The following is a 24,102-nucleotide window of genomic DNA, read 5'->3' on the forward strand; positions in this document are numbered from 1 at the left end:
AAGCCCAGTTTTAAAGGCATAATCCTCTCCCTGTTTCTTTGGAAGACAGGAGCAGCAGAATCAATAGAGGTTTAGGCTCTGGGAAATTATAACTGCATACAAACGAAAACGCTGAATCACATTCATACGTATAACAGTTGTATCAGCAGCAATACACTAACTGATGCAGGCAATGTGTACACACACACACACACGCACACACACGCACACAGAAACACGTGTCAGTCCAGTAATCTTATCAGGCAAACTGTAAGAAAACGCTTGTTTTCAATCCCAAAAAACAGGAAAAAGCGTTGAGTCTGTGCGTGAGTGTCGAAATAAATCCACAGGCCAAAATATCAGGGAAAACTGTACTTATATTTCAGTATTCTATAGTGTGAAAATATGTTAAAGAGACTAATTTCTATTTTCATGACAATATGTTCAAATTCACAAACTTAGCGTTGACATTTTTTTTAATTAGTTGAGCAAGTTGTGTCAACATATTGGTGACAATACCAGGAAAGAAACATGGTTATATGGCATCCAGCACTGTGCGGCAGTTTCCGGTGCATACACACAAAGAAAAGCACACGCGTGCACAAACAAACAAAAAAACACACACACACACACACACACACACACACACACACACACACACACACACACACACACACACACACACACACACACACACACACACACACACACACACACACACACACACACACAATGAGAAAATAACTGCTATTACTTTAAAGTGGAGGAACAGAAACAATTCCAATCAAATTTTTATTTTCAAATTGAATAAAAATCACATAAATGAATTGGAAAAGACTCAGAGAGTTGAAAATCCTCTTTTGAATCCTTTCATAGTAATAATAAAAAAATAAAAAAAAACCTCATTGAAGACTCTTTGTTTAGACATAAAGAATTACAGCAATGGGCTTGTTTGATGACAACCACTTACAGATTTTTAGCCTGTCCACATCAGGCATACTATAAAAATTAGTGACAATATTTCAAGACTTTTTGTTTGTGTCTATTGGAGAAACTTGTACCTGAAGAAAGCACAAAGGATAGAAAGGTAGGGGGCATGTAGAGGACAATCATTGGACTGCACAGAGGAGGGATGAGGGGAGACTGCTGGGTGTTGGAAGAAGTGAGCGGGAGTCTCAGCGGCCCCTGAGCATCTGGCACCTCGTTGCAGGGATCCACGGTCCTTGTCATTAACAGTGATGAAATCATTTAAGCCATCAGGACTAAACGAGCCAGTTAAGAGACACTCAGCGCAACACTTCTGTCATGAGACAGAAGAGTCATTGCCAATGTGCGCCGCTGGCGGAGAGGGGAGAAAAATAGATGTTTGCATGTGTGGAAGTTGAGTGAGTACAAAATACCTCAATGGTGTACATAAATATGTTAGTTTCACACAGTTGTGTTTACACTCAGGGTATTAACATAAGGGAGAAATATATGATATGCCCTTGTTATAGTAAATGCTGTTCCTCAGTTTTTTATGGGGTTTGCATCACATTCTTTACACTCTACTTAAATCTATACAATTTAATATATAAGCTATTTTATTCAGCATCTCTGGATCTGTTAATTGTGTTGCACATGTTTTCTTAAGTAAGTCAAAATCCTATAACAGAGCACACAAACTATATTGATTTAATACTTTAATTACAAAAACAGTTTTCACTGAACTTTAAAACCTGATTTGGACGTGAAGGTAAAACAGAAATAAATAAAAACAATAAATAGGGATTCCATTTTTAACTTTGCAAACCTTTTTCTGCTGTATGTTACCTGACAGTAAACCTGGCCTGTTGTTCCGAGGTCAATGGGGCTAAAAAGCACTACAGGCTTGCAAACTAGCGAGAGGAAAAGCTTCCAAAGCTGGCTGGCAGTAAGAGTGAGAACAACAAACAGATCAATTATCTATTACAGGCACTAACAGTACAGTTAACTCAATGTACTCTACTGTATGTGTATTATGCCATTGAATACAGAGCATTTGATATTTTAATTTCAATATATTCTTGCAGGAGTGCAAAATTAATTTGTCTGAATTAAGAAACATACTACTGTTGATTGTTGGTATGCCACAATTTACACAAGATGTGCCATTATTAGAGCTGCTACAAAAGGAGAACCAAACCACTGACTAAATCTGCCATGAAATACTAGACTGCGTCAATAAAACCTGAGCATCTGCCCCAAACTGGAAACAGATGAACCACGTCAAGGATACCCTGTGCTCTTTCCCCTCCTTGTTTCTTACAGGGCTGCAGGTCTTGTCTGGATGAGCGGTGAGAATAGTGATCCTGTGCATAATTATGTGTGTTGATGTGCATGTATTGTGTGCAGCATATGCAGAGCATGTGTATACACTTCTTGGTCTACAGTATGTGTATCATGTTATGGCCTACACGAGTACGGAGGCCACAAAGGAAATTCATTTCCACCAACAGCACAGCTAACTGGCAAAGAGCCATACCACCCCAGAGGCTTATGCGATAGGGTTTACAACCAAAGGCCGAGTGTGGGAGGGAAAAATCTGTAAGGGTTACCCAGTGCTACGCGGAGGATAGTGTCCAGTGGTTTCTCAGAAAATTGTCAAATGTCCTCATAGAACTCCATGTTTCTCACATTTCTCACTACTAACTAATGTTTTCATATTTAACATTTGGATAAAAAGCAGCGCTGGGTCTACAGGCTTCTCTGCACTCGCTGTACACATCAGGCTATTAATACCAAGCATTAAGCTGATGTAGAGCAGAGTACTGCAGATTTATAGCCTACATTAGCAGTCAGATGAGAACATTATGGCGCTTATTGTGAATTAAGGCATACACCCGTGCTGCCTTGTTTGCTTCAGGGGTGAAGTTGTGATATCCCCTTACTTCCTCTGACTCCTTACTCAGTGGGGACAAGTGGGCTTTTTCCATCTCAGTCACTGACATCTCTTTACCGCGTGTTGGCTTTTAGTTATATAATGATATTTGATCACTGCAAGGCCGTACTGGATGGCTGGTTACACTATACAGATGTACAATGTTGATTTGGTTTATTAGCCCTATGAAAATAACTACATGCTGTGTTGGCCTTTTGGGTAGAATCAGGCAGAAGTAACTTGAAGATGGCAGGCTTATTCTTTAAAACAGTTCTCAGAGAGGCTTATATACAGTAGATGATGTGTTGTGTGGTTATGTGATGATGTGTTTGAGGTAATACATCTAGGCTAGTGTTAATAGTCAAAATTCACTTTCTGGAGGCACAATTTCCAATTTCAATCCAGAGTCTGAAGCCACCATGTTCACCACAGATGCCATAAATCTGTCCTTCGTTGCTTTGTAAGTTTTTCCTTCCTGCTCCCTCTCCAGTGAGCAACCGGGCCCCTTTTCTTTAGTGGCACTGCCGTCTATTGACAGAGTAGTACATCCTAGACAGATCCGGGGGATTAAGTTGCAAATTTAAGCAATGGGAAAATCAATGAGTTCCTCTTTTAATTCATGAGAAAGGCTGTCAATGTGGAAAAAACAGTAGGGAGAAGTGGCTGTTTGGATCACATTCATCTAGGGAGAAGCGGAAAAGGAGGAGGGGGGGCAGCATCCTTTAAATCGCTCCATCATATACGGGCAGGGCTGATAGTGGCTTGGCAGAAATAAATCCACTCAAAGTGTTTTTGATTCCACCTTTATCAGTGCCATTTGTTGAGTTTGAGTCTGAATGCGACTGAACTTCTATTTTTCTATTTATTAGTGTATTCTGCTTAAAGTGGGGTTGTGTTTCTTCTTTCAGTCAGTCATGGAGACAGCCAGCACCAAATTAGAGACACTTCCTGTACTTTCCGCTAACAGGTGTTTGCACCGGCATGTAATTGTTTTGCAAAAAAGTCTTCTTCCAATATCGCAACCACAGTGGGGTATGAAATTGTCTTTTGTTTGGGTTTGTTGAAACAACAAAGAGAAGAGTTAGATACAAGTAGCTATATATCAGACAAGTTCAACAAGTCACTAAAGTCCACAACAAAAGAAGATTTCTGGCATGCATTCTGTAAAGTCATCAGATGCTTTAGTTTTACGACTCCACTGAACCAGTCGCCTTCATCCCCAGGTTACACTTTGTTACTGTGTATCCCCTGCTGACTTCAGGGATTCTGATTTTTTTAATGAACAGCTCAATATCTAATTCATTAAAGTGGCTGTTTTATTTGATGCATTTTCCTTACTCCAGCTAAACCCCCGGAAGCCAGCTTAGGCATTAGGGGAGATGGTCCTATTGATGGATGTCCTGTTGCACTCACAAAGTGCCCCGAGTGTGTGCCGGCATTTTCCCCTTGGAGAGAAACTGACTGTGACTCCTCTCCACGGGGCCAAAGAGCAGGAGTTTTTCCCTCTGTTTGACTGCTGAAAGACGAGAGCTGTAATTGGCCTTACACACACTCTCCCTCATCATTATAGGCAGGCCAAGAGGCAAGCTTAACAATCAGTTTGGGGCACAATGCCAGAGCTTTTGCTAAATCTCGGTGCATCTGGCAAAAAAAAAAAAACAGGGAAGTATGTTTGGCTTTAGGGTCATTTTAAAATGTCGCCCATGGCTCTGCATTCTATGAATATGTATCCTCTACTACTTTGTAATTAGCCAGACTATTATTATATACACCAGTGAGCCTATCGTAGGTTCAACACATGTAAGGAGAACATGCAAACTATGCACACAAAGCAAGGATCTCCTCATACATAATTTCATAGCACATCATTCTTATTCACAGCTTTAATTAAAACAAGCATCGCCATTCTACGTCTTTATAAAATGAAATGTGTATCCATAATAAAGTGTGGGCCTTGAAGAGAAAAGATCATCAGAGCAAAGGTGTAGCAATGTAGAATACAGAACCTTTGTGAAATTTGAAATGATCAGAGTTGAAGTGAAAGGGGCTCCCTGGCGGGGGCCTAAGGGGATGTCAGGGGATGTGTCAGGTGCCTGAGCTGTGCTCCGCTCTGGCCAGTGTTGTTGTTACACCAAGGGCAGCGCCACAAGTCCAAAAGTATTGATTTCCCGCCTTGTCAAGAGGCAGAGAACTGTCATGTGGAGAGCACTGTCCTTGGTACAGATACTAAGACAACTATTCCCCCTTGGCCCCCCACAGCACAGAGAGGCGAGAGAGACAGAGAGAGGATAGAAGATGCAAGACATACTGTAGTAGCATCAGGCAACACACAACAAGTTACCAAGCCTCCTGCGGGGGCGGAGGATAGGGAAGAGGTGTGCTAAAAAGACAGAATGAGATGGGCAGATAAAGGAATAGAGAGAGTGAGAGGGAGGGGGGTCAGATGAAGGGAGAGAGATGGAGAGAGGGAGAGAATGAGTTAAGGCAACAGTCAAAGTCACGATCATTCCCCACCAGTTGTCAGTGGGCAGCCCAGTATCTGGTTATCATGCTGTTTGAAATGACAATGGCTTGACTTGTATTTTCCTCCAATTACTCAACTCAGATCTATAACCAAGGGTGGAAGAGGGAGGATTGTGATGCAGAGGGGGAATAGTGGGTTATAAAGGAAAGGAAAATCTGGTCAGAAGAAGGAAAGAAAAGAAAACGTATGGCAACAAGAAAGTGCAGGAGATAGGGTGCAAGAGATCAACACTTGTGTCTGTGTTGCTGCTGTGCTTGCAGCCTTTGAGATCTACAGAGAGATCCAGAGACAGGAGAGGAAGGAAGAGGAATAAGACAGCAGCTCAAGTGAAATGTTTTTCATGTGGAAGCCCCGTCAGGATTTGACAACAAAAAGGGTCTCCCTGTCACCTGCAGCTACACGGCAGGGCTCATCCTCAGTCACTTAGGAAACAGGCAGAGAAAACACAGCCTACAAAGCGCTCTCCCTGGGTTAGATCAGGGTGACAGACACATAAGAGACTCGGCTTTAGTCACACATCTCTTGCCTCAGATCAGGGCTTTTTGCTAACAAGCTCAGCAGCAAGTTCTGTCTCTTGTGCACCAAGGCTTATGAATGAAGGGCATTTCTTCATGATAAGGAGTTCAGTACAGAGTTCCCAAAGAATCTACTCAAAGAGTCTTTTTTTTTCAAGAAAATCTGAGAAAAGTCGAGGCCTAATTGAATTAGAAGGCTTATCAACATTCACCATTGTAAGCTTAGCTATAAGACAGTAGGGACTTGGGGATGCAAATTCAAAGATCAGTGTTGGATTTGGTTTTAATTTTATTCCCTTCTAAAAGACATTATTCCAGTTTGCTACAGTTACAATAAGCCCAGATAGGGTAATGCTAATAAAATGCGTGGCAGGGGGTGCAAGAGGATCTCTCTTACCCCTCTGCTAAATCTGGGAAGAACTCATCCAATAATCCAGTGGTTGTTGCTTTGTCCATTCCCATCAATAATTAAATAATTGTTTTCATCAATACAAGTGTTATATAAATGTATTATACTAAAATTGATTTTATGACATTTTATTTTATTTGATTTGATTTAAGATAAGACCAATCAACCTTGTTTTTCTCGATATCGTCAATGAATTAAATGCACCTTTTGGCCATAACATTGTAAAGTAACCTTGATGATGATTTCTACCCTTGTAACTCCATTCTAATTTGGTCAAACCTAATTAACAATTACACATGCTTTCATTCTCTCAGGCTGTTAAATCCAAGGGCTTTAGTGGTATCATCCTTACGGACAAAAAACAAAAATTAAGGAGCCTTTGATCAAAATTAACCACACACATTTGCTTCACACACACACACACGCACACACATTTAATGAGTTTTTTTTAGCCGTCTGCTCCTCTTTGTTTCTCATTGTTGTCAATATATTCACCTCTCCACGCCATGATGACACCAACTCTAAAAAGTTCTAATTCAACTCCTACCAAATATAAATAACTATTTGTTAATAAAGGGTAAAAACCATTCCCGTAGAAAAAAAAGACCAAAACCTCACACATATTATATCTCAGCCTCAAGTTTTTTTTCTGAGTTTAATTTGCAAACACACACAAAACCATTAAAACATAGTGAACAATTTCAAACCACAGAACAAAATCATTTTGTTAATAAGTGTAAGTTGCAAGATTTAGTTCATGTTCCCAAAGGATGGATTATTGAAATCCACCACACCAATGGGTGGCACTGGGTACATTAAAGAGTTACTCAGAGTAATACAGTCTGTGACGTCTAGTCTCTTCAGCTTTCTGTGCTGCCTAACATAAGATGAAATGAGGCACAGGTGAAATAAATGATAAAGGCCGTTCTTTGGTTTCCATACGATCGTCTCCTAAATGAGAATTGAAAACTCCTGCTCGGATTCCAAGAAAATATATATTTTTGGAGGTGTCTATGGTTAGGATAACACAGGTGAATTACTTTGTATTTTTGTGTAAATGATTCTGGTTACAAAACTATTTTATTCTATTAAACTAGTATGAAAATGTACTCTGGAGTTTGTATGCATAGTTTTCTCAAAATCTATAAATAAATCATTAGGAACAAGAGCACTTATAAAGCATGGCGTGAGGTCTATCTTTAGTTAAAATGTCAAAATCCGTTAAGTATTTTTTGATGTAACACTTTTGACAGATAAACATATAAACGCTGGTCAAAAATTACCTACTTCATTCATTTAACCCAACAAAACAATTGTTTACACTTTAAAGGCTTAATTTTTGTGTTTTTCTGAATCCTTTCCCTCCTTTAGTTTATATGTATCCCAACTGCAGCCATGACAACGTGGATGTGCCTGTATAAGTGTTGTTGAGTGTAGTCACAGCATTTGGCCTGGGGAAAAATGCTAGAAAGGCCCCATAAATATAAATGCTACTCTCCCCGCCCCGGACTCCCTGATGAGTCTGCATGTGTCTGCTCATGTTTGTTTCTGGGTGGCACAACGTTTGTTCTGTCACACCACGTCCCCACTGTTTATTTACTGATGGTGCTTACCAACATGCGTGCAAACCAAGTGCCAAAGAGCTTGCTAATGCCCCAGCTTACGCTGTAAATAATGCATCCGGCAATGCCAGGCAGCGAGTCACTGCCACAGCTCCAGCTGTCGAAGCTATTTCATGGGCTGGTAAATCTGTTAGTCTGCGCGTCACTTACAGTTTGCCCATATTTATGTACGACGTGCGCGTGTGTTTGAGGGTGTCGTTGTCACCGGCTGTCACGTCGCAATGTATCACACCAGGAGTGCTCAGAGCAGTATGACAATGATGCCAGTCCACTCAGGCGTTTCTTTGGTCACCCGCCCCTGCCCTGTGCCCCGTGGCTGCACTGATGTCAGCACGTGCAGAGCTGCAGGGAGGGTCCCCACAGGGAGGAAGTGGACCATTAGTACAGTCCTTGCCCCGTCATTTTACTTCACTTCAGTACACATCACACAGGGCCGCCCTCTACTAACTATCTAACACATGCTAATTAGCCTAGCGACAGAACCAGTTCCCCCCTTGCTTTGGGAGCATATGTGCAACTCCAGAGCAAAGCTGTCTGGGAGGACAAGTGGGGGAATGATGCTTCATTAAGTTTTCTTTTATGTACTTCAAATACAAGCAGAACATATACTGCAGCAGCTCACTGTAAAAGGCTAGCTGTGACTGATGAGACCAAAGTAATGATATGGTCAAACTTTATGAATAAAAAAGAACATCATTTCATATGACCCTTTTTCAGTGTCTCATCTGAAAAATCTAAAACTATCTGCCTTCTGACAAACTCAACAAGGCTTCATGTTGTGGAAACAAGAACAACCGCTGCACTAATGAAACTTAATGATGATAGTCATAACACAACAATAATCCAGTGGTCTGGAAACCTAATCAATGCATCGTCTCTCCTTCCCGTAATGACCTGTGAAAACAAAGCACTACAAAGCATTTTGGACAAAGCATCAAGCTGATCCTATTGCTTTGTTAACTAATGGTGAACAAAACTAAGGCTGACGCACGTTATCTAACCACATGAAGTGAAAATATGTATATGTTTTTTTTTTTTTTTATCATAGAAGGATTTCCCTCATAAGATAAATACATTACCATTCCCTGCCCATTGACACTGTGATTTTACTCTTACTGGAACCCCAGGAAATGGTGCAAGTTTGTCGCTCACGCGGTGCAACGATAAACACATGTTGCTGCTTCCCTCATCATCCCAATGAAGTGGCTTATTTGTAAAGCTTGGCTTTTGTTATGCTCCTAGTGTTTTGGTTTTTGGTTGATTTCAGACTTTGGTCTTTTACCACAAATGATTGTGGTGGAGAGTTGTGGGACACGAGTGTGCCCTAACAGTGGTGCTAAATGACAGTTCCTAAGAATCAACGTACACACCCCATTCTATTCAATATCTGTCATTTTGAATATAAAGACAAAAAAAAAAAAAAATAATATTTCTATTGCAAGATTACCATACTTTACAAGAAACCACAATAAAAAACAAATAAGAAAAAACATCAGTTTGTCAGAGTGTGAGTAAGAGTCAACGGATTTCTCTGAACTTGGTCTACACTAATGATTATTGCAGAAATATATTAAATCGATCTTACTACTTGTAAAGAAATCACAGGATTCCAATGATTTACCAGCAGAGATAATGCAGAGATAGTTACATGTATTACACAAACACAGAAAGGGAAAGACCAATTTTCGAGGGTTCTCACGGGACCCTCCCAAACACACATCATGCATACGATATGAGGGGACACGCACATTCTGAAATTTCTAGAATTAAAGTAATCTAACAAGCCCTGTAATAAATGTATTTCCTATTCCCTGGTCAGATCATGTGAATACCTAAACACACAACATGTCTCGTGTGACAACATGGGAGATCCCTGTCAGGTGGATTTCATGGAAAGATGAGGTGATGTGTCTTTTTTCCCTGCTTGCTGGAGAGTCTGGTGTCCTGATTAAAAATTTCAGCTCCACTGCCTTTCTAATTAATTAGCGAGGCCACTCAGAGGAGTGCTGTGGACCAATTAGTCTCTTGCAAACCGATGATGCCTATCGCTACTGCATCACTGTACAGCTGTCGCTCCGTGCTCCGAGGACCGCTGGGGATGGACCCTCAGGTGCCTGTACAGGTTTAAATGCTAACATGCATACGTGATAGTACACGGGACACACACACACACACACTCGTGCAAAAACTATCATTGAAATTGATTTTGAATTACAAGAATATAAAGTTAAAATACACTTACAAATAACAAATATTGTCTAAAAAATAAATAAATATATATATATATATATATATATATATATATATATTAAAAAAAATAATAATACACTAATTCATAGATACAAACTAGAGCAAGTTTCAACCGTGTTTCATTTACTGGTGCAGATTTAGTTTGGTTTTAATCTATTTCATTCAGTGGTGAATAGATTTTTTTTTTTCACCTTGTCTGCACACTACATGTAGTGTAATTTTTTTCACGACAACAATGCATGTTTTTTATTGCAATTAAATAAATTAATTTATTTTATTGCATAATTGTGACCATCACCAGCCCTCCCTAAGGAAGGTTAAGAAACACTTTATTGAAGGGAAAATATAAAAAGAGAGGGCAGTGTTACAAAATGGTAAATAGTCTATTATTATATCAAATAAATATGAACATTTGAGTAGTACAATTGAAAATGAATAAATAAATTATTCTTTGTTTTTTGGCTTAAATATAAATAGGGTAGGGATTTCTGGATTTCCATAAAAAGGAGCCCAATTGCTGACTTTGTGGTAGTCAACTCGTGATAAGAGATTGTCTGAGACATGTAATCAACAGGCCTCTTTGTTAGCTTGAACTGCAATTTTCCACACTAAAAACATATAATCACTCAAAACAATCCATTGCATTTAATTCCAACAAGAATTACGTCTTTTTTACCCATCTTTAAAGTGTGATATTAGGGCTGGGCAATTTTGCCTAAAAAATAGAAAAATTCGATTTTCAATTCGATTTTTTTTTTTTTTCTTAATTCCCCAAAAAATGACTGCAGACATCAGATATATTGTCAAAAGTGCAACTTTATTGCTGTGATTGTCCTCAAGAGTTATAATGCATAGAACAATCCTAAAATAAAAGTAAATGATTCTCTGTCATTCAACAATTTCAAACTTTAACCCAGGTTTAAGCAAAAGTGCAACAGCAACTTCACAGTAGCTTAAATTTTCTGATTAAGGAATCAGATAACTACATATTTTATAAAATATAAAACTTAAAATTAAAATAAACTCTTCCCTTAGCATCTCAGCATAGTGCGAATAAAAAATTAAACTTGCCTGTGGCACACATATAGCCTACTCAAAGGGTAAACACATGTAAACAAAGAGGGGCCAGGCTCACATCGCGTAACGGTAACCCACAAGGAGGGAACGCAAAAAAGTCCGAAAAAACTGTGGTAGGAAAAAAAACAAAAGAACTTGAATTTCCTAAATAAAAATAGTTTTTATCTACAAAAATTGATAATATGTCACATTCATTTCATTTGTGTAAAAAAAAAAAAACTGCAGTCTTAAAAAAAAAGCTGAAAAAAGCTAACAATCTTCCTCAGGTTGCCATGTTAAATAATTCCTATCTGTGTTTGGATGTGTTTCTACAGGCCATGCACACACTCACACGTGTCCCTTTGTGGCCACAGTCGATACTGTTGTGGCTGATTAGTATTAGTAGAGGGCCTGTATATTGGAGGACTCTCAGGATGCTCTCGTGAAACATGGAGGGGATGTCAAAGCATTTCGTTCCCATCTCGTTCATTAGGAGCTAGCTCAGCGATTGGATGCTTCCGATGTTTGTGCTAGTCCATCCACACTCACACAAAGACCTAAAGACACACAGTGGAAACAACACCGCTGGAAACAGTTGTAGTTATTAGATCGGCGTGTCAGACATTTTGTCGACATAAGTAATTAATTTAGCCTTTCTTTTGGGAAAGTCCAAAGAGCCCAATTAACATGGCTAATATTGCTGCATCGTGTGAAAACATTCTCTTGTTTTTTTTTTTTAAATACAGAGGGAATATTCAAATGACTTTCCTTCATTATTCAAATGAAATAAGCAAAGTTATCACTGGGGAAAGAGATGAGATGGGATTCACACTCGCTGGAACAAGAAAATGATAATCAATCCTTTATTTCTGCAATGTGAACATGTAAAGAAAGATGCAATGAAGCTGTCTTCCTGTTACTTTTAACATGTACTTACTTTATTTGTACTTGGAGCTCAATAGATATTTAGAAAGAATATTCATTGGGTATCATGTGACATTGCTGACTTATTTTTAAGAGACGTTTTATAATCTTCGTAGAATAGCATTGATGTGGAATTGAATGGATTTTGCCAGTCACTCAAATAGCGTCAATTAATCTCTTTAGTTGCAACGTCCTGGATGCCGAGGTAGTGCTGTACACTACTCAAGGCAGTTAGAGCTGTCCGACTTTCACTTGGAAAGTGTTTACTGTTGTATCACATAAATAAGGCATTTAGATATAGGTACGAAATGGTGTTTTCATTTTTTTAATTTGTTGAAACAATGGTTAATGTACAGTGATTCAAAAAAATTGCAATGCCTCAAAATTTGTTGTGAGACTTTGGGTCTTGGTGTCTTGTTTTAAAATGTAAATACACCAAACTGTCTTTGGGCTCATTAATTAGTCTCATTAATCAGACATTTTGTTTGTTGTTGTCTTTTATTTATTTTGTACTTTTTACTTTATTTTTGTACTTTGTAATGATTATGTGTATTTTTTTTTACACATAATCATTTGTCCAAAAGCAGGATTGTATGTAACATTGCAAACTTTCAACATTGGTAAAGGTGATATTTTAAATGAGCATTCAAAGGTAAGGAAAAGACATTATTAAGTGACCTATAAAGGCTATTATATGTTTTCAGTACACTCAGAATGACAAATAACCTGATTTTTTTTTTTTTTTCTCCCCAAGAACTGTATTTGATATTTTCACACTTTTTCAGGTATTTGTTTTCTAGCAAACTTTAGGGGGCCCCACCACTGCACTACCCGGGCTCTCGGCTCAAACGCTCCCACTCGTATAGCTATAACAAAGTCAATATTACAAAGAGGTAACACATGTTGAGGTATGCTTCAGCACTGCCTGCTGCTGTGATCCTGGATTGGGACATAGCCATACATGTAGATTACCACAGTGTGTAAAGGAATGAATTCCATTTATTAGTTTTATGAAGTAAAATGTTGCACATTGCTACTGAACTGGTAAAGTTATAAGAAAATGTTTGTGAATTTGCTGTGTAGATGTCATATCACTCATCGTTAGATTGAGTGTAGAGTCACATACTTTTTATATGAACTCTGAGTGAATGCAAGTGTGTGTGCCAGTGTGATTTGTTTTCCCTTACTTCAGCACATCTGAGAAAGTCTTTCTCAAACTCCTGAGCCCTGTCCAAACAAAAATGGCCGACTGTGCGGAGTAGAGGAATGGAGTGTTTCAGGATGTTCATGTGTATGTCTGCTTCTATGTGACTGGGCTTTTGGGATTTCTTGATGTTGGCTTGAAGTAGAAGGACATTGCAAAAAAAAAAAAAAAAAAAAGACAGAAAAAAAACAAGTGGAGGGAGAGAAAACCGAACCCCTGAGAAAGGCAGCTGGAAACATGGAAACCTGTGGTCTTTCTCCCCCACCACTCTTCTCAGTTCTCCTCCTCAGACCCGCTGCTTCCTCCTCCCCGCTGCACTCAGATGTCTCTGCATGACCCCACCCCTTATCACCCTTTCTTAGTGCCACTGCCAAGGGAGGAAGAGAGCGGGTGAGAGTGTCGCAGCTGGTAGTACTTACAAGCTATTTCACCGTGGTAAAGGCAAGAGATTCATTAAGCCAAGGAAGGCGTGTTTTGCGCCGAGTACAGGCCATGTTATTGTTAGGATGTGGTAAAATTATAAATATGGAGGGATAAGGGAGGGGTGCAGGAATCTATATGGAAGGGGGTAAAAGTGAGAGGTGGTAAACGAGATGGAGAAGGCAGCATAGAAGAAAAGGAACATGCCACTCATTAACTCCTCTGCCACAGTCTTGTTACTCATGATTGGGTGGCAATAAAAGAGTCTGTCACAATTTGTCAAAGTTAATGACTCAATGGCACACCGCACCGAAGGGCTGGAAGACACACTAACATATGTCGAAATAGTCAATAGCTTTATAATTGCAGGAATAAGGACTCCAGCTTTGGGCAAATGAAGCAGACTTAGAAAGTCCTGAGAGGGAATTTTCAATTTGGAGCAGTCGATTGTTGAATGGCAATCACTAAGGCTTGGCACCACTTTTCTTCTCCACTTATGAGTCTCTTCCTTTTCCCTTCTGTCTTTTCTACTTTCCTTCCACCTGTTGAAGTCAATGCTCTACTTCTCTGCGCTATCTGTGAACTTTGTCGGACTGATAAAGACTAAGAAGGACTTCCCTTTATTCTGCCATATCCCTTACAAAACACAAAGACACACACACACATTTTACAAAGACACTCCTCAATTCCTCAGTGTGGCTTTGGGAGTCACACACTTGTCACTGTAGTCATGTTGCTATTGGTTCAAGTTTTTTTGCCCTCCCCTTCTGTCACTATCCCTGTCTTCTTTCCCTATTTGTCTGGCATTTGAGAGTGCAAATAGTAATGGGAGTTATTCTTCAGAATGTTCTACTTTATGCAGGAACTTTAGAACTAAATCAGAAGAGATCATCCTGCTATGCTGAATGAGGTAATGCATGTATGAATATATTTGATCTAAAAAGGGCTTCTCTTTTCTGCTTAAAACTCTACCAGCTTGCATATCTCACATGTAACACTGTTTTGCCACTAAAATATTTAATTATTGCAATTAGCATTATTGTGTTTAGCAAAGCTCACACTTAGCTTATGTATATTTCCACAGCTGGGCGTGCATACAAAGGTGTTTACAAGTAAACCACTGTTGCTGACACTTTGTTTGAGCAAGAGTCTGTGGAAAGAAACAAATATTATTGCCCAGTTGTGTGTTTTGAATGCTGGCCAATCAGACACCAGTAATGTTCAACTGAACTGAGAAGACAAATATGTACCTCATTTGGAGATAGCTTACGCACAAATATTGTATGCTTTTATTCCCCACATTAGAATTTGTTCAATAGAACACGTGGCTACTGCGTATGATTAGATCTAGGAACTGCTCCAAGACTTTTTTTGCTGAGGGATAGTTGGAGTCAGGGAACTCACTACAGTACATGCATGCATGCTCATGTGAGCTCGTATGTGTGCACTTTAAGATGTAGGACAGGAGGGAGATTATTAGTCCCATCCGGTAGACTATACTGTGATAACTAAATGTAGAAATGAGGGAGTATCTGCAGTGTTAGCCTCTTTTTATCACCGCTCTGTGTGTGCGTGTGTGTGTCATTGCACACTTCAAACAATGATCTCAGCAGAGATGTCCCCTCGCAGAGAGGGGTCAGCAATATGTCTGAGCCCTGACTAATACTTTCTGTTTGTGTTCGGGGAAAATAAAGTGCAGACCACGTTGGTCATCGTCTCGCTCTGTTTCATCAGTTTTCACCACCAAGCTGCGCCCCTTTACTCACCCTCTTTGTTCTTTTCTTCCCTCACTCTTTCTTGTTGTCTCTCTCCTTTTTCTCCAGTCAAACATGTGTGGTAAAACTGTGAGGCCACTTGTTCATGTGTCCAGATGTAATCCACGCGTGCAGTTGTGGGACAGCAAGTGCAGGTGTTGGGAATGATAGGGAGTTGTCCTTATCAGGTTGGGCTGTTTCAAACAGATACAGTAGATCAGAGCAGGTTGCTCCCTGCTCCCTCTGATAGGTTGAAGGTCAGGGCAGAAAAAAATAGAATCACGACAAAGACCTTATTAATGCTTTCTTTCCTGCTTTGACAGTGATTAGTGATAAGGAATTGTATCACTTTCTTCGTAAAATGGTAATAAAATTGGACAAGCTCTAATTGATTTAAGCTTTAATTGTTAATCAAAGACTTAATTTCACATTTCATGTCAAGGCAATAATTCAGACTAATATCTGTAGTGCTATAAAGTAGGGCTGAACGATAAATTGCATTTGCCATAGTATCGTGATATCATAAAACACGATTTTCTAATCGCAAAGGCTGCAACATTTTATTTTCATTTTTTAAATTTTTTGTTTGTTGTCCTGTCCTGTTAAGTTCAGAGAGTATTTAATAAGTGCGGTCCACATGTTTACGTGTTTCATGAAATGTGAAGTTAGATATGTTGAAGAGGTATTGCTTTATTGTTGTAATCTGAGCTTTAAAATGTATATTTTATATTTATTTAAAGTTAAATCTAAAATTGTTTATTATGAAACAGATTGATTTACTGCCAGTGTTCATTGAGAAATACATGACAAGACGCCCTTGAAAAAAGTAATCGCAATATTGAGGAAAAAAATTGCAATTGGATTATTTCCCAAAATCGTTCAGCCACACTATAAAGTCAGAACAGTAGATTTTACATTTTCAATACAATGAAAGCATGGAGGGGAAAAGGGGGTTAACGTATACTTTGTTTCTGGGTCACAAGTTGATTAAGTATTTTCATATTGACTTATGTGTACATGCAAGAGAAAAAATGTTCCTCCAGTCCATGTATTTCAAATGTTCTGCTCCTTCAGCTGTAGCAATATTAAATTGGTGTCCTCGTCTATACAAAAGTGTGTTTTCTGCTCTTCTGCTCTCCATCACTGGTGCATGAGCAGAACGCCATGTTGGATTCAAATCCTGCTGACGGGACTGCCTTGGTTTCAAATTTTTTGTTGTTTATGTTAAACTCATAATGTTAAATAATCATTTGCGCATAATAAACTTACATGCAGTTTACAAATAAATAACAATAAAAAAGAAACCCATAATCTTTTGCAAGATTCCTCTACCGCACACGTTTTTCCCTTCCTGCTCCACCGTTTAAAAAATTCTTCCCCACCTTCTCTCCCCCTTTCCAAACTAACACCCTGTGCTCCCTTTGCCAACTCACTCCTCTTTCTTTTCACCAACTTTTCTTTTGTTTTCTTTCTCTACCCATTTCTGCCTCCCCTTGCACCCTTCTTTGAACCTTGCCTTGTGTTTGTGCACCCAGAGGTCTGTCACTGGGCAGATGGTTTGATCTCTGGCTGGGGAAATGCTTTGAGGTAAGCTGAGCGGGGCCCAAGGCTTGGACGTGAGTGTGTGTGTGTGTGTGTTGGGGGGTGGGGTTGGGGGGGCTCCATGTCTTTGCATGGACCTGCAGAAAAAGTATGGGAGAAAGTGCTGCTCCCTTGATGCTTTTGCTATTTGAACTGATAGCACAGTCCAGAGGTTGTGGTGCATCCTCAACTCTGAGCAAAAGCACAGCATTTCATAGTCAGATCACAGGTTGTATTTCTGGCCCAGTGTTGTAATATGTTCCCTCTTCTACTCTGTTTGACCATATCAAAGCCAGTGATGTCCTAGGTTCCTGCACTTTATAAACAAGCATGGCAGACCCAAAGTGGAGGCAAGGCTCATTTACGTTTTGTCATGATATGACTGGAAAAACTTGCTGTTATTACACACGTTAGTAGATCTGATGGCCCTTATAATTAGTTTGGCTTTAAGAACAATGTTGGAATATAAATGTTTTTATATGTGGAGGAATGCAGAGTTTTCTGACACGTTTGGAATAGGAGTACATGGCAGACGTATGTGTTTAGACTGTTTGAGAATTAGCATTTAGTAATCCTGCAAACTAGCCACTCTGACAAAGACAGATTTTCTAATTTGTCTTCCAACTTTACTCCTCAAACTACTTTAGGAACTTTTCTCCCTGTGTTTGAAAGCTAAGCTAGTGGATACCCTTTCATCTTTTGGACTGGATGCTCCACGGCTGGAATAGCGAGACATGCTGCTGCAGTAAAAAAAAAGGTGAAAGAAAGCAAAGTGCAGCAAGACCAAGAAGAACTGCCAAACATCTGAACGCTATGTTTCAGATTTGCTCTCTCTCTCTCCTTCTTTTTCTTTTGCTCTCTCTCTCTTTCATACACAGAAGTTCAGTTTTAAAATTCTTCAGCCACAAATGGCTTTATTTAACCATTGAAATAGCATTTTTTTTTTCCTATATGCATTCTCATGTTTGAGTTATGACTACCTGTTAACAATAAATCTTGAAATTTGCAGAGTTTCAAAAAATTGGATTTTGTACAAACAACAGACATGGCCGACTCCATGTGTTTGACTTAAAGTAAGGTAGAAAAGGGAAAAGAATAAAAGACTGGGTTCCTAGGTCTCCATATGAACACATGCTTCTCTTCTCCTTCTGTAATCCACCAGGGACTCACGCCCCATTTGGTTCCCATTAGCATAGCTCTGGTCGCTCTGCCCTGCGTCAAAGCCCAGGCGCACAGCTGCACAGAGGACAGGGACCTCTGACTGTGTGACTGTCAGTCCCTGGTCTCAAAATGACAACTGACGATTTGGATGGGCCCCATGCACCCAAAGGGATTTGAAAGGAAAAACAGCCTTTATCGCATGGCAGTAAAGATTTCCCCTGTGCAGTGTAACAGTGATTTAAACTAAAGTCACTACATAGTGATTAATCGCTGTGTCTTGTATTGCTTTGCAAGGCATGAAAACTCATTGCCAAGAGAGAGTCAATGTATGAAATCGAAACAAGAAAAATTAGTCATGGCCTGAGGCATTTTACGGCAAACTGTGTGTGACTACAGAGCCTTTCTTTGTGTCACCTGTTCGCAATATGGACATAGTGAAGTCCTGATCTATCCGACGGAGTCAGGGCCTTTTTATGACACGCAAAGCTGCTGTACCTTTTTCCCCTGCACACGTTGGCTGCACATTTTTGGCAGGAAATTGAGAGCATTTCAGCAGCTAACTCATGGATGAGATAATATCTTGTGGGTGGAAGAGAGGACAAGATGCTCCCAGTGTTTTACAGTGACCCTAAGCAGAGACAAATTTAAATGTGAAGCTGCTGCTGCTGCGAAGACTAACACACATAAACACAGATGCCGACTCGCACACAGGGTTTTCATTTAAATCTCGGCTTTGCTTAACTCACATAACAAGAAATGCGGTCTGCGGCCATGTGTCGAACAGGGTAAAGGTTTCAATTAAAGTAGGAGGAACAGTACCCTCCCAGCATCCAGCAGCTGCCTGGGTTCAGTCGTTTGTACACTTTCTAGAGAAGATGCAGGCATGTTCAAACAGATAGATTGACTGGTGTTTTAGTGGTTTCTGTTGGTGGCATTCGTTTACAATGTCAACCATTTCAGAAATAACAGAATAATAATAGTCTGGTTGAGGATATTAGTTTAGGATCCCCGCTGGCTTTCAGACTCCATAGGTCAAGCCCAAACAACCTGCTTATATCTGCAGTGATCAAAGTCTTTGCATTTTCTAGACCGTTTGGGAATTTGGATCTGATTCCAAATGACATCCCCTTCTTTTCTGCAACATCACAGTCCAGCTGTCCCATTAACAATCTTTTAATTGAGAGTTCTCCCCGTTCTGGTGCTGGCCATTGCTAACAGTTGGTGTTTATACAATTGGGCTGGAGAATGGACAGGGGCCAAGAAAAATATCTATGAAACATCAAGCCTCTAGTTAAGCAAAGCCCAGCAGTGAGACATACACTTGGTTCAGATATGGGTTGAAAACGATGCTTTTTGAATGCAGCCAAATTCAGTTGTTGACCGTAGCGACACAATGACAGCTTGTTCTGTTTTTTTTAATTGCTGAAGCATTTCACTTTTCTTCCTCATCAAGCTGCTTGTTTTTTCCCTCCACAATTTGAAGATCTTGTATGCATTCATAGACAAACAAACCACTGTCCCTTTGCTTCCCATCACCCCCTGTCGTTGTGAGCCAAAAAGGAAACTTTGGCGAGACACTAGCACAGTGACTAATGTTGTGTATCTGGCCCAGGCCTCAGATAACACAGCCTCCTCCCCTGGCCTGCTGTGACAAATATGTGTAAATGTGGTGCTGGGACCAGGGCCCAAGCTTGTCCATGACCCAGCCCAGGCCAGATGCAGGTTAAACCAAGGCCATATGCAACTCAGATCCATGTTTTCAGCACATGAGAATCCTAAAATGTTTTTGACTGTTTTGTCTCTTGTTTCCTGACACAAACTCACATCTTTGTTGATCACAATCCCGTTGGTCGTCTTTGACACATTTTTATGCATCCTGTCTTTAGTCCGTCATTTTTTTTGTGTGTGATCCTTCTTGATGCTGTCACGTCGCAAACATTTCCTCCTTAACTCCTTTTTTTTTTTTTTTTTTACACAAGATCCTGTCTGAATGTGGAACAATGTACAAGTTAAATGTACAAAGAAATAACATGCACAGTGTGTACCCTCCCTTTTCTTTTCTCACGTCAAGACCTTCTAAGTTGGGGGGGGGGCTTGCTGTTTTAATGCTTCATAATGCTGTTGTCTGCTTAATGGGCCAGACTTGAGAGGTGCTGCTAGCCAGCGTAATAAGTCAGTGATTAGAGGGCGCCTTGTCACAGCAGCAGCTCCGCAGACAGTGGCACGATCTAATTGCCGTATTAGACGCCCCTTAACTATCTTGTCAGCTGTCAGATTTCCAGCTCATAAACAGCAGAGGTGCATTTGATATTTCCATTTATTTATTTCCGTCTTCTGCTGGTAGCACAGCTGCTCAGAGAGGTAATTAGAAAAGGACTTTGTAGTGTGACATCACAGTGCTAAATGTGGACACCGTGATTTAGACTCTGCAAAACATCCCTACGCAAGCAGTTAGTCTTTTCTGAAATAAAATGGGGTGAAAAGTGCGTCATTGTACATTACACGCACTTTTTCAGTTGCAGAAATAAAACCATTACAGTAAGATTTGCAATGACACAAAAGTTTATTTTAGGTTTTCTACCCAGCATCTGCTAATATTCCAATCCTATCAAACATGCATAATAATAAAGTCTTGCTATTGTATTGCTCTTTAAGATTTTAAATGTTTGGCAGGTCGTCGTACAGAATCTTTTTCCTGTTTTGTGTTTAATAAGACATTTTTATCCATTATTTTAGATGCTCTTAACTCCTGTTGAAATGAGTATAATCGCGCATCTTCATTGAAAGTTGTGTCTGAATTTAAGGTTAGACTATTCATGTCTATCCTAAAAGGTCACACATTTCACTGCACATACTGTACGTGATGGAACGGCCTCTTCTGCAAAGTACATGTCCTTGAGGGAAGGAAAACTGAACTCATTTATTGCACGTTGGTCTGGATTAGAGCATGCATACTTTCTGTGAGGTTCCAGCTGACACATGGCATGTAATCCGCACTCTTTGTGAGGATTGCCATGACTGCACCTGGAGAGCTTAAAAAGGTGTAAAGTCAAATAATCTCTGTCTCCTGTCTAATTTGGTGTCAAACTAGGAGGTGACATGGTTAGAAGTGGTGTAATTCTGCCTTTAATCTTGGATTAGCCATGTTCCCTTTGACACCTCCAGTAACTAATCTGGTTTACAACTGTGTGGGGTAAGCAAGTGTGGCTTCTGATAGATTATATAGTCCTTTTACGTGATTCTGCTTGAGCTTTCATATTCCTAGGATAACCGGATTTTGTTGTACGTTTTTCTTCACACTCTGGATGCATATTTTTTGTTGCAATTGCATGAGATGGAATAGTTGTACGCCACAAAACACAAAAATACTTTATTGTTACTGTTAATGGATTCATCTCAGCTTTGTGATGTAAAGAGTAAACTTGACAACTTGTACAATGTGTGCCGGCACAGACGTGGACTCTGACCTACGACCCTTGTAGTGCGAGTATCTTTCTTTTTTTTTTTTTTTTTTTTTTCCAGTTCTGACATTTTTGATTTGGACATGAGAATGTTGCTGTGAAAACATTTTGATACTTTAACGTGGAGCTAATTTGAATGAAAAATTAACTTAAAAACCTGACAATGTGCAAAACAATTGCTCGTAAAATAAGTATGTAAATAAGTTGTAATGTGTTTACAAATAATCCAAATAAAGTCAATTAAAAAAAAAGGAAAATAGAAAATTGTTTAGCAAAAATCCACAGTTACTACATCAAAAAAAGACTATTTTGCCTTTGATTTTTATTTTCTAAAAGAAACACTCCATAGAATACTTATTAATGGCTTTAACTTTTGGTATACAGTATATTATCTTTATTTATTTTCAGTTTTTTCTGTTCTTACCCAGTTTAAAGGGTTAGATGCAACAACATTTCTTTCTCATTGCATATAAAAAATGATCAAAAAAGATAATATATGATCTCTATTATATTTAAACTGCACTCCTACCCAAACCTCTCCAATTTATGTGTGACAGACCTACAGCTACTGCTTTCAGGAGTATTTGTATTTATTCCCCCAATTTACTGTTTGATTAGCATAACAGAAATCAAAATGTATGCACCTTTATTAAAGTCAGTGTCGCACTAATGCTGTATCGCTGCCTTTACGTGAGCCTGTTTGAAATGGCAATTTAGTGTTGACCATAAACTAATAAAAGGTTCAGTATGCGGCTGCTTTGTCGTCATCTTTTATCTTGACAGATAGTGCCTTTAAGTTTTGATGTGACGCGTTTCCTGAAATGTTTTCCCTTTGGATTGTTTTTAGTGTTTAGTGCAGTTTTTTATTGTGTACAGTACATAAAACCAACACTGTACCATTAGGTCATGAAATAAATAAGCAGCCAATTTTAAAACCTATTGTTTTTTCAACAACATTTCTGCTCTTAGTACACTTCAATTAGAGATGGTATATTATATTTGTTAAATTAACACATAGCTGTTGGTGAAAACGTATTTATTTTAATCCCCTTTAGTCCTTTTTGCTCTGTTCTTACTGTTTCATGCTCCTTTTGCTTCTTTGTGTCACCTTGAAATGCACAGCTTGCAGCTGCTGCACTCATGGGGATAAAAGAGATATCGCCGCAATTTGTTCAAAAGTCGGTGTAAGAAGAAGCGAGAAGCATGTCTTTATTGTTAAAAGACTGAGAAATGTCATACAGGGCTTTATTTATTTTTTTTCCCCACTCATAAGATCAATAAAGAATGTTAATCCTTCTTTGCATATTTTAGGTTGATTATTTTAAAATGCCTTTGAGCTGCAGTTGATTTTGATTTCTTCCTGTTTCAACAGGCTATCCGCTGCACACTGGTGAACTGCACATGTGAGTGTTTCCAGCCAGGGAAGATTCACCTTCGAACATGTGATCAGTGCAAACACGGCTGGGTAGCTCATGGTAAGAACTTAAAATGTATGGATACTGATACGCTATTCTCTCTCTAATGTTATTTATACACAGATGTGAAAGTATTTTTACAGAAGACGCTGAAAAATCCTTGGAAATATTTGCCTTTTTTGAAAAACATATCCAACAACAACCACCACCATGCAAAAAAAAACAAAACAAAAAAAAAATGTTTTACTACTTCTGTTTTGAAGCTTTAAAAATCTTTGTGAATTAAAAAAAACAAACAAACCCATAAGAGAGATAGAGAAATGGATGGACATACCTTAAGAGTTTTCTTTAAAGGGAGAGAAGACGAGAAGTACAAAGAAGAGGAGGAGAGGAAGGATGAAAGAAAACACCTGTTTGGCTTACGTCCACATAAGAGCGAGCCCTGGGCCCTGCAGCAGTTCGCACAGGACCCCATTGACTGTTTTTTTAATCTCTCCCTCTGAACTGTCAGACACTCATCTCTCCACTCCCGCACTTTTCATTTCACGTCGACATTGGCAGGGACTCTGACAAGTAGTTCTTCATTTTTTATTATGTTCATGTCTGGCTACGTTGTGTTGTCAGGCAAAGGCCTTCGCAGCAGGAAAACGCCGTCCCAGGATCAGAGAGAGACCCAACCAGGTGTCACCCAGACAGGCAGGGAAAGAAAGGAAAGAGGAGGGGGTGGAGAGATGTATGAGGTAAAGGAAGACAGAGGGACAGTGAAAGAGCTGACCAGGTGTCGCCCAGACTGCCGGAGGGGAGAGAGAGAGCGAGGTGACTGAGGTCGTAACAACAAACCTCCTGTACTTTTACAAGGTGCAGTGAAAGATTCGATTTTTTTTTTATGCCTCCATTTTTTCCCCCCCTTCAGGCCAAATAGAGGACT

General features: G+C 39.5%; 1 protein-coding gene across 4 annotated transcripts in view; it reads left to right on the forward strand.

Moving 5' to 3' along the window:
* bnc2 (basonuclin zinc finger protein 2) overlaps nucleotides 1-24,102 on the forward strand; it is a 173,427-nt gene that overhangs the window by 102,737 nt on the left and 46,588 nt on the right. For 3 of the 4 annotated variants that reach the window (XM_028445013.1, XM_028445005.1, XM_028445027.1), the window contains exon 3: nucleotides 23,132-23,234. In XM_028445013.1, coding sequence (XP_028300814.1) covers nucleotides 23,132-23,234 — 103 coding nt within the window. Of the gene's footprint in view, nucleotides 1-14,615; nucleotides 14,713-23,131; nucleotides 23,235-24,102 lie in introns of those variants that run through there. The other variant, XM_028445020.1, reaches the window with a different exon arrangement.

Source organism: Gouania willdenowi, chromosome 1, assembly GCF_900634775.1.
Source record: "Gouania willdenowi chromosome 1, fGouWil2.1, whole genome shotgun sequence".
Taxonomy (NCBI): domain Eukaryota; kingdom Metazoa; phylum Chordata; class Actinopteri; order Blenniiformes; family Gobiesocidae; genus Gouania; species Gouania willdenowi.